The sequence below is a fragment of the Pelobates fuscus genome, chromosome 8 (genome assembly GCF_036172605.1).
Source record: "Pelobates fuscus isolate aPelFus1 chromosome 8, aPelFus1.pri, whole genome shotgun sequence".
NCBI classification, from domain to species: domain Eukaryota; kingdom Metazoa; phylum Chordata; class Amphibia; order Anura; family Pelobatidae; genus Pelobates; species Pelobates fuscus.
In genome coordinates this window covers 72,434,502-72,445,941 of record NC_086324.1, presented here as the reverse complement: position 1 = coordinate 72,445,941, position 11,440 = coordinate 72,434,502, and the positions used below count along the sequence as shown (strand labels likewise).

Sequence of the window (11,440 nt, the reverse complement as noted above, 5' to 3'; positions counted from 1 at the left end):
ATTAATCTTTTCTCCTACTTTAGAGGAACACTGCTAACATGTATGTACAGTCCTTGGTAGGTTACGACAACACAACCTGTATGCAAAATTGAAGAAGTGCACCATTGAGACATGGCATTTCTGGGTTTTATCCTAACACCTGGATGAATCGAGATGGAAAGGTTGAGGCGATTATCAACTGGCTAACACCTCAGAACAAAAACGTGGTTCAATTATTTATCAGATTCCCCCATTTCTATCACCAATTTATCCCTAACTTCTCTTGCAATGTCCAGCATTTGACTGCTCGTACTAAGAGCTTTCTCACTTTATGTTAGATGATGAGTGCCCAAAAAAGTGTTTGATAAACTTAAACAACAGTTCACTACAGTCTCTATTACCTAGAGGTGGACTCCTCAATGATTTCAAAAGGTGGGTGTTATCTCAAGAGGGGAGACCAATGCTATGATGTGCTATTGCTGTGAACACTTGGCTGTGTACTCGTTCTTGATTCTCCAGGCACCTGAGCCTTGGCCTATCTCTAAGTTGCTGAACCTTGCTGCATGAATTGATGAAACAATAGCCCTTTGGAACGATTAAACCTTGTATAGTTACAGAGGATGAAAAGAAAGATGCATCCATCAAGTTCAGCCTTTCTTACAGCTGTTTTTTCTGTTGCCTTGACTCCTTTTCTCCCTTGAACCTTTTGGCTTCTGGGTTTTGTTTCAACTAACCAGCGTGACAGTAAACTCCTGGTTCTGGCCCATCGTAAGGAGCTGTAAGAATACATATATTTGTGCTACGGTCTCACCTGGTGCTCCTACCTCCCCAAATAGGCACCAAATCAGTTTCACACTATCAGACACCTAGTGGAACAGCTGGCTGTAAAGGATGCTTTTCAATTCAGGATTCGGATTAAACAACTGTATGTGAAGGGTCAATGTGGTTGTAAGATCGGATTTATTTTGGCAGAGGTAAGAATTGGGTGGGAGATAAGTAGTCGTATGGAAAATGGTTAAGTGGGGCTTACACAATGTGGACAAGGTAGACACGTGGGTATATGTTATCAATTTGCTATATTTGCAGAGCCAAAGATTCCATTTGGTGAATAAGGCATTTGCCAGGAGCAACGGCCCTCGGAGGCACCATGGCGTGTGGAACCCATACCTTTATCTATCATATTTCTGATCACTTCTGCCTGTAGGCAGTGAGGAGCCCTCAGCTCATGAGGGTGAAAGTTCTAGAACACATAAAACATAACTCACTGTATTTTATTATGCATAACAATAACACTATCACTGTGTATAAAACAGTGTATGTATTTGTATAAGGCAGTGTATGAGTGTACTTAAAAAACAGTGTATGTGTATGGGTAGGTAATCCCCATCTATCATCCGGGATAGTCACAGCATCCAGGTTTACAGTAAATGTGTATATATGTGACTTACCATACCAACTTCTAACACAGTGCTCTATTTAAAAATTCTTCTTTATTAGATCAAATTAAACATTCGAAAGGCAGCATAATAGCAGAAGAGAGGAGGGAAGGGTGCATGCTAAACTTGTTTCACACATAAACAGTGCTTTTTCATGGGAGCTGTTGAAAAAGTGTTTGCTGATGATTTGTCTCCCATGTCCGCATTAATGGGACAACAGAGGACAAAAGTGGGACAGTAGCGGGAAAGGGTGTTGTACATGTCTTTGGAGGATGCTTGTGGAGCTTCATGTAGGGACTGTAGTGTGTGTATACGGGCATATTGTTTATACGAGAGGGTGTCGCATTCCAGGCCAAATGCCCAGGGAAGGTGAACACTTTTGGGATCTGTGGGACTCTTTTTGGAACAAAATAGTTCAATGGAGCAGGATTCTCTGTATACGATCCTGTGCCTGACGCTGCCATGTGGCGATGAGGTGGAGGGACATGTGCTTCATCTGTTTATTTTGTTAATTTTTCACTATGTTTAAGTGTTTAATTTTGGTTCCTTTTATTTGCGTAAATGGTCAAATAATGTATACCAGCTTTTGTTTTCTGTTGTACTTTGTATACTGTCCTATTATTGCTGGCACAAACAATTCCCAATAGTGATGTCCATCCCTAAGTGTAACTATTTGACCTTTAATGTGCCTTAGGTTTGATTTGTACTGTGGTATTGTTACATACATTGACACTTTTGTTATGTGATGACATGCTGTTTCTGTTAGAGTTGTGTTTCAGAAGTTCAGTTTCTGGTAGAATTGTGTAATTATGACCCTACTGCTTGTAATGCTGTACTTTATCATTCTTGTATAATTTCTTTGGGAACCTAATTGAAATGAACCATTGGAAAAAAAAATCTTCCATTATGTCTCTTTTCTCTAAATGTCTTCTCAGCCTGTCTCTTTTCACTAAATGTCTCCCCAGCCTGTCGTCTTTCCCTACATGTCTCTCATACCTGCCTCCTTTCCCTTAATGTCTCCAATGACTGTCTTATTTCCCTAAATGTCTCCCCAGCATGTCTCCTTTCCATAAATGTCTCTCCAGGTTGTCTCATTTTCCAAAGTGTTTCCCTAAATGTCTCTCCAGTCTGTTTCCTTCACCTAAATATTCTCAAGGTATTTTTTTCCTCTAAATTTCTTGGTTCACTGAAAAAACAAACAATAAACAGGAAGACACTGAGGAGTTTTATTCAAGGGCATACTTGAAAACGAGAGAAATCTCAATGTATCTTTCCTTGTAAAATATTTTATAAATAAATATTCCATAAACTGTGATTTGAAAAGTGCCATTTAATATTTGGGCCTAGGTAGCAGAAAATTATCCAGAACATTTAAAGGGAAGATTTTTCCATCTCTTCTATTTTGGTCTGTATATTGAAAGCCCTTTTTCAACCCACTAGAATGTACTGTTTAAAGGGAAACTCCAGTGCCAGGAAAACAATCTGTTTTCCTGGCACTGGAGGGTCCCTCTCCCTCCCACCCCCCAATCCCCGGTTACTGAAGGGGTGAAAACCCCTTCAGTCACTTACCTGAGGCAGCGGCGATGTCCCTCGTCGCTGCCTCCTCCTCCGCGCCGCTCCTCCCTGTGATTCCGTCGGCCGGTGGGCGAGACTGATCCCGCCCACCGGCCGAGGAGACCTAATGCGTATGCGCGGCGCATTACGTCTCCCCGTAGGAAAGCATTGAAAAAGATTTGCAATGCTTTCCTATGGGGAAATGAGCGACGTTGTAGGTCCTCACACAGCGTGAGGACGTCCAGCGACTCTCTAGCAAGGAAAATCCTTGCTATGAATCAGGAAGTTCCCTCTAGTGGCTGTCTAGTAGACAGCCACTAGAGGTGGAGTTAACCCTGCAAGGTAATTATTGCAGTTTATAAAAAACTGCAATAATTACACTTGCAGGGTTAGGAGTAGTGGGAGTTGGCACCCAGACCACTCCAATGGGCAGAAGTGGTCTGGGTGCCTGGAGGGTCCCTTTAATAAATAGACGTATTGGGAATTAAAACAAAGACAGAAAAAAAGGCATGAGATATTCATAACCGAGAGACAGACCACAGGAAATCAGTAGGGAAGCGTAGAGAATCCAGGAACACAGACTGCAAGAGGGGAAAATGAAACTAAAGGGAGTGTGGTGGAATAAAAGCGATAACAAAGAAAGAATAAACAAATCTGATGAAAGAGAAGAACTAATACTAAAGGGGAAGGGGAACAATTAACACAAAGGGAAAATGGAGTAATACACATGAAGGGGACAAATGTGTATGGAAAGAATTAACATATGCAATGTTGTCACAAGGATGAGGTAAGGGGATAAACAGGTTAACATGGTATATTGGCATTACAGGTATTAATGGTAAAATAAATGAATTGCTAATATCTAATTTAGGCCTTGATTTGATATTTCTAGATAAGCTTTTCAAATGATTTAATATTTTTGGTTACACTTTTAAACTGATTTAATATTTTAAAAATGTTTTAATATTTTTTCGGCTATATTGATATAATTATAATTTTTAAAAAATATTTAAATCTTTTGTAAAAGTAATTTTAGACGTTTATAATAAATATTAAAGAAGGAGTCAAGAATGGTGCCTGAATTTAATTCTGGGTTCAGTAACCTATTTTAGGCATAGTATTACCAATTTTCAATGTCAAATCATGATTTCGTTTTTCTCTCCTTTGTAACGGTGTCACACAAGGTATTTATCTGTCCAATCCAGATATCAGTCCTGGATAAACATTTCACTCTGACGACTAATCGGTCTCTTTTTCCGGGTCCTCTCTGCCGTGACTATTGCTCCAATAACTGTGACAACTACAGTCAAAGTGATAACCAGAACAGTTACTGTTTCAGCTACACAGAGCCGAGTGTCCAATGACATCAGGTGCCTCCCCCGAAGAGCTAGAGGTTCTGCACAATGTAACTCCTCTCTATCATGCAGATTAAGCCTTTGTACTCCACCCAACTTCCCAAACACACGCTGTAAATCACAGTCACATTCCCATGGATTCTGGGAGAGAAATATTATTGTTCCTTGAGCTGGGATACTGCGTAATGTCTGAAAGCGGAGGTGGCGCAACCGGTTGTTTTGTAGATTAAGGAGAATGAGCGAGTGGAGAGGTGTGAACACCCATGGTGGTAGGTCTTGGATCAGGTTTCCAGACAAGTCTAGAAATTCTAGATTTTGCAGCACAGAGAAGTCATTATTTTGCAAACTCTGAAGTAAGTTGTTCTGAAGTTGAAGATGGCGTAGTTGGGTGAGGGGTCGCAAGGAACCAGACTGAATGGATGAAATGAGGTTTCCTTGTAAGTCCAAGATTTCCAGACTCCGAAGGTGCTGGAAGCTGAGTCGTTGCAGAGTGTGCAGTTGGTTATGAGAAATAAAAAGGTGAGTGAGGGAGTCTAACCCCCAGGAGAAACTGGTATTCAGCTCTCGTATTCTGTTCCAATTTAGGTTCAGGCTTTGTATGCTTTGCAGTCCCACCCAAGTTCCAGTTTCCACCTTCCATATGTTGTTATGTGCTAGAAGTAGTGTCTGTAGCCTCCACAGGGTGTGAAGTGGTGGTATAGATTGCAAGGAGCAGCTAGAGAGGTCCATGAATTCAGTATTAAGGGGAGGTAGGACTAGAGAAGATGATAAATTGGTTTCTGAGCAATTCACGAAGAAAGAACTCAAGTCACAAAAACACTGAGATTGGCAAAAATAGAGGGAAGAGTGAGCAGAAAGCTTCGGCAACACAGATAATAGACAACAGAGGAAAGAATAAAGAGTGGTAGAACATAGAACAGACAGATTGAGCGTACAAGAAGAAGGAAAGATGGGGAAGAGGCACACACATAGAGGCAGAGAGAAAGAGAGAAAGTACATTGTGATCCTGTAACGAGAGAATGCATAGGATATCTTTAGTAAATATGTTTACCATTGTAATATGGTATCTTGTCAACATATACGATACAAATACATATACTTGGATTGTCTTTGCAATGTAAGGGTTTACTGAGCTTGCTGAATATTATCTTTCCCATAGGACTCTCTGCTAAGATAATTCAGTCCATAATCTACAGGATGTGAACCAGTAGCCTGTCCAAAACACGTATACATGTGAATGCATGAGTGTATCTATTGACAAACATGCTGTGCGATGAGTATATTGCTTAGACTGCATGCATTGAGATGTGCCCCAGGTGGACTTACCTTCATGAGCTGTGTCCTGTGCTTCTCTGTGCTGCTGGAGACAGAGTCTGGATGAGGAAGTTCAGGAGGTCAGTCCTATTATTCCCCACAGAGGTGCTGATGTGTATGTAAGACAAGAACAGGACACTGAGAGCTTGTGAAAGTCACACCGAGCAGTGATACTCTTCAGCAGGCTATCAAATATGGCATGAGTGAAAACCACTGCTTGTAACTTGTACGTTTTAACCATTAAAAGGCCATACAGACAGTATCCAATTCACGTAGAGGCATTAACTGATATTTACAGATTATAGTTGTCTGTTTAGTGATAATATACACAGAGTTGAGCAGTTAAGCACAATCCTTCTGTGTTATTTACTAAAGTGGGAATTCAAAGTGAATTTTAAAGAGAAACTGTAGTCTGAAAATAATATTATTTTTTTCAGGGCTCTAAGTTCCCTGGAATTATAGAGTAATGTCTGTCACCCCTTTATCCTTATAAAAATCTCTAAAGCTATTAAGCTTTTGCTCACCTTGTTTCTAGCTCAGGGACACCCTGGTTGCCGCAGCCCCTTCTTTTCTCATCGTCAGGGATGATGGCTTTTTGCTGACTTTCATCCAACTAGAAGCTTTAAGGTTGAAAAGCATGTGCTTGGCAAATGCAGCCCTCATCCAATCAAATACTTCTCTATGTGAAGCATTGCATTCCTTCTCTATTTGAACCATTGAATCCACTCCTTCTCTACGTGAAGCATTGCATTCCTTCTCTATGTAAAGCATTGAAGCCATTCCTTTTCTATGTGAAGCATTGTATCCAGTCCCTCTCTATGCGAAGCATTGTATCCATTACTTATTGTCTGTGTCATGACATGAAGGGGTGCTGCCCTGCAACAGCACTGTCCCTTTAAGTGTGGGAACCAACTTAGCAGAGAAATAATTCTAGGACACGATAAATGGAGTAATAAAGAAAATGTATTAAGGCAAACCAAAAGGATATAGATATATATAATATATACAAAACAAAATATGACAATGCCACAAATATATAAATATATACAATAACCCAATATATACAATAGAGCAGGCAGAGTCCACGATAGTCCTAGGCAAAGGTAAAGGCTTAGTCAGGTTAGTGCAGCCACCAAGTACAAATGAACATCAAGGAGCAAAGTCCTAAGCAGGTCACACAGAAATAATGCAGCAAGGTCAGAATCACTGGAGAAGGAGTCTAGACAGGAACACTGCAGGCGAACACTGGAACAAGAGGCACAGGACACAGGACCATAAGGACATCGGAACACCGGATCAGGAAACACAAGATACTCAGGATACTCAGGAAACAGGAGACAGGAGCCAGAATCACGGGAGCCAGGAAACAGCAGGTACAGGGTCAAGTATAGAGGATAATGATCTGACCGGGAGTGAGGGAAGAAACCAGAATATATAGGTGCTAAACAAGGGCCAGGTGTAGTGCCTAACGAAAGGAAATGAGAACAGTGCCAAACAGAAAGAGTGGTGAGTGTGAGTACTGCACGAGGGCATGTCGACTAAGGAGTGTCGTGACAGTCTGTGAGTGTGTGTCTGTGTATGTGTGAGTGTGTGTATGTGTCTGTGTGTGTATGTGTTTGTCTGTGAGTGTGTGTCTATGTATGTGTTTGTCTGTGAGTGTTTCTGTGTGTGTGTCTGTGTATGTGTGTATGTGTGTGTCTGTGAATGATTGTATGAATGTGTGTGTCTGTCAGTGTATGAGTGTGTGTTTGTGAGTGTCTGTCAAATCAGTGAGATTATGTTTGTGATTGAGTGTGTGCCTGTCAATGAATGAGTGTGTGTCAGATCAGTGAGTCTGTGTCTGTCAGTGACGTCTGTGTGTTTGTCATTGAGTGTGTGTGGCTGTTAGTGAGTGTAGCGTGGCGGAGCGGAGCGCAGTACAGGAGCTTCTGTTTCCTGTACCTGGTCACTGAGAGAGCACTTCCTGTCAGTCCAGCCAGCTACAGAAAACTGAAGCTCCTGTAGAGGGTCTGCTCCGCAACGCTACAAGACAGGTAGGAGGCATACCAGGAAGGGGAGTGTGACCGCTAAGAGGGTGGGGGGTGCACCAAGGGACAGAGAGGGGAGGGGAGAGAAAAACCAAGGGACAGGGAAAGGAGGGGGGAGGGGAGAGGAACACTAAGGGACGGGGAAGAGGGAGGGGCTGGTTAGGAGGCACATAGGTGAAGATGTTAATTTTAGAGGGGGGGCGGAAAAATGCATCTTCGCCTATGTACCCAAAAATCCTGGCACCGGCCCTGCACAGGCATACACATACTGACATGGGATACTGGCTCGAACGACTAACATAAAGCACCCACGTAACCAACACACACGCAGCACTTACACGCACCAGTTAATGAACAACACTTACTTAGGGTTAGACATGAGTATGGCTCAGATGACTGCATGGCCTACATAAAGCGTTAATATACCTGTTGAATATGCCTTTGATATAATTAACAAAATTTAGAACACGCAAAGTATATGTCCACTTAATTTACTTAAATTCGCGATTATCTAACCAAGTGTAAGACGCCCCATGCGGAACATGCCATTGCACGTATAGTTGGACATAGGTATGGCTCGGACGACTAAACAGCCAGCAAAATGCAATAAAATGCCGATTGAATGCCCTTGATGTGCCAAATTTCGCTAATCAATGTATATTCAGTTTTCTGTATTACCTGTTTGCTCTGACTTATTTGCCTCTGCGCAGGCACACATATGTTACTTTTACTGATTCATATGCCTGCCCAAGCTATATGACGACTCTAATAAACATATTTAAAACAAATATAATTTCTTATGTGTAGCATATTAAAAATTTCACACAATAAAAAATAAAACCAAATAGATATGTTAAAAGTGATTTAGTTTTGCAGATCAGATACAATCTATCGTGTGTTTCTGTGTGCTCATTTCTAGTAAAAGCTACTATTGACAGCGTATGATACCAAGTATAAATTATTAAAGCAGATGTAGTTGACACCTCTGTTCCAGCATCGTGTATTCAAGTTACAAACTGCAAGACAGCCTTATTATTCCACATAGTTTCCATTTGTAGTGGACAGATGTGACAAATGATTTCGGGTCGACACAGAATTCACAAAGGAACGGACAAACAAAATAAGAGGATGAATTTTACTGCCTCAAATAATCTGTAATACAAGGGGTCCAAGTTCTGGGAAAAAATTGTGGGAACTCACCCAACACTTCCACCACTTCCACTCAGTGGCGGCTCTAGACTTGGCGAGGCCTTAGGCGAAATTCATACATGAGGCCCCCACTAACACCATTATTGGAAAAAAATTGCAGTTGACTTGTGTGTGTGTATATAAGAAGCTGTAGATATATTGAAAGGAAGCTTGCAGTACTGGATATAGAGAACTAGTCTTTGTATACATCGTTGCATTGTGCATTTACCTGTGTGTACCTGAGAGTGTGTGTCTGCCAGTGAGTATCTTTGTATTTGTATGTATGTTTCCCTGAGCATGTGTATGTTTGTGTACTGGCCTTTGGCATTAAGTTCATGGCGACGCTATGTTTTATGACAGTGTGTACTGTGTAGAATGATTGCCTTTAGGGGGTGACAGGGTGAGTAAAGGAGTAACTGTGGCAGGGTGAGTGTAAAAGAGCAGGAGGGTGCCAGAGTGCGCAGAGTGGTTCCCGTGTGTTTAGAGGGAGCGATAGTGTGTATGGAGGTAGGTGACAGTGTGTATGGAGGTAGGTGACAGTGTGTATGGAGGTAGGTGACAGTGTGTATGGAGGTAGGTGACAGTGTGTGTGGAGGTAGGTGACAGTGTGTGTGGAGGTAGGTGACAGTGTGTGTGGAGGTAGGTGACAGTGTGTGTGGAGGTAGGTGACAGTGTGTGTGGGAAAATGACATAGGGGTGACAGGTGAGGTGGCAGGGTGAGAGGGGGTGACAGGTGAGGTGGCAGGGTGACAGGTGGGGTGGCAGGGTGAGTGACAAGGTCATATGTGGGGTGAGAGAGGGTGACAGTGTGAGGTGGGGTGACGGTGTGTGGGGAGTGACAGGGTAAGTTGACAGAGTAAGGTGGGTGACATAGTGTGGGGGGTCACAGGGTGGGTGACAGAGTAAGAGGTGGGGTGACAGGTGAGGTGGCAGAGTGAAAGGGGGTGACAGGTGAGGTGGCAGGGTGAGAGGGGGTGACAGGTGGGGTGGCAGGGTAAGTGACAGGGCCAGATGTGGGGTGAGAGGGGAGGCAGGGTGAGGGGGGTGACAGGTGGGATGGCAGGGTGAGAGGGGGTAACAGGGTGAGAGGGGGCGACAGTATTAGGGGGTGACAGGTGGGGTGGCAGGGTGACAGGTGGGGTGGCAGGGTGAGTGACAGGGTCAGATGTGGGGTGAGAGGGGAGGAAGAGTGAGGGGGTGGCAGGGTGAGAGGGGGTGACATGGTGAGAGGGGGGTGACAGTGTGTGGGGAGTGCCAGGGTGGGTGACAATGTGGGGGTCACAGGGTGGGTGACAGAGTAAGAGGTGGGGTGACAGGGTTACAGGGTGAGAGGTAGGGGGAGAGGGGGTGACAGGTGGGGTGGCAGGTGGGGTGGCAGGGTGAGAGGTGGGGTGAGAGGGGGGTGACAGGTGGGGTGGCAGGGACTGACAGGTGGGGAGGCAGTGTGAGAGGGGGGTGACAGGGTGAAAGGGGGTGACAGGTGAGGTGGCAGAGTGAGAGGGGGTGACAGGTGAGGTGGCAGGGTGAGAGGGGGTGACAGGTGGGGTGGCAGGGTGAGTGACAGTTCAGATGTGGGGTGAGAGGGGAGGCAGGGTGAGGGGGGTGACAGGTGGGGTGGCAGGGTGAGAGGGGGTAACAGGGTGAGAGGGGGCGACAGTATGAGGGGGTGACAGGTGGGGTGGCAGGGTGACAGGTGGGGTGGCAGGGTGAGTGACAGGGTCAGATGTGGGGTGAGAGGGGAGGAAGGGTGAGGGGGGTGGCAGGGTGAGAGGGGGTGACAGTATGAGGGGGGTGACAGTATGAGGGGGTGACAGTATGAGGGGGTGACAGTATGAGGGGGGTGACAGTATGAGGGGGTGACAGTATGAGGGGGGTGACAGTGTGGGGGTCACAGGGTGGGTGACAGAGTAAGAGGTGGGGTGACAGGGTTACAGGGTGAGAGGTGGGGTGAGAGGGGGTGACAGGTGGGGTGGCAGGGTGAGAGGGGGTGACAGGTGGGGTGGCAGGGTGAGAGGTGGGGTGAGAGGGGGTGACAGGTGGGGTGGCAGGGACTGACAGGTGGGGTGGCAGCGTGAGAGGGGGGTGACAGGGTGAAAGGGGGTGACAGGTGGGGTGGCAGGTTGAGATGGGGTGACAGGTGGGGTGGCAGGGTGACGGGGTGATGGGGTGACAGGTGGGGTAGCAGTGTGAGAGAGGGATGACAGGGTGAAGTGGCAGGGTGAGGGGGTGACAGGGTGAGGTGGCAGGGTGTAAGGTGGTGAGAAGTGGGGTGGCAGGGTGAGGGGGGTGACAGGGTGAGATGGGGTGAGGGGGGCGACAGGGTGAGATGGGGTGAGGGGGGCGACAGGGTGAGATGGGGTGAGGGGGGCGACAGGGTGAGATGGGGTGAGGGGGGCGACAGGGTGAGATGGGGTGGGGGGGGCGACAGGGTGAGATGGGGTGAGGGGGGGCGACAGGGTGAGATGGGGTGGGGGGGTGACAGGGTGAGATGGGGTGGGGGGTGACAGGGTCAGATGGGGTGGGGGGTGACAGGGTGAGATGGGGTGGGGGGGTGACAGGGTGAGATGGGTGGGGGGTGACAGGGTGA

At 45.6% G+C, this 11,440-nt stretch overlaps 1 protein-coding gene across 1 annotated transcript; it reads right to left on the bottom strand.

The window, feature by feature from the left end:
• Window positions 1-4,177: 4,177 nt before the first annotated feature.
• Window positions 4,178-5,107, bottom strand: LOC134571256 (leucine-rich repeat-containing protein 15-like). The gene has a single exon (XM_063429429.1). It carries the CDS (start codon window positions 5,051-5,053, stop codon window positions 4,178-4,180), a length of 876 nt encoding a protein of 291 aa, XP_063285499.1. The 5' UTR covers window positions 5,054-5,107.
• Between the last annotated feature and the right edge of the window lie 6,333 nt (window positions 5,108-11,440).

Coding starts and splice junctions, on each gene's coding strand:
- LOC134571256 (XM_063429429.1), bottom strand. CDS start 5,053: ATGGACCTCTCTAGCTGCTCCTTGCAATCTATACCACCACTTCACACC.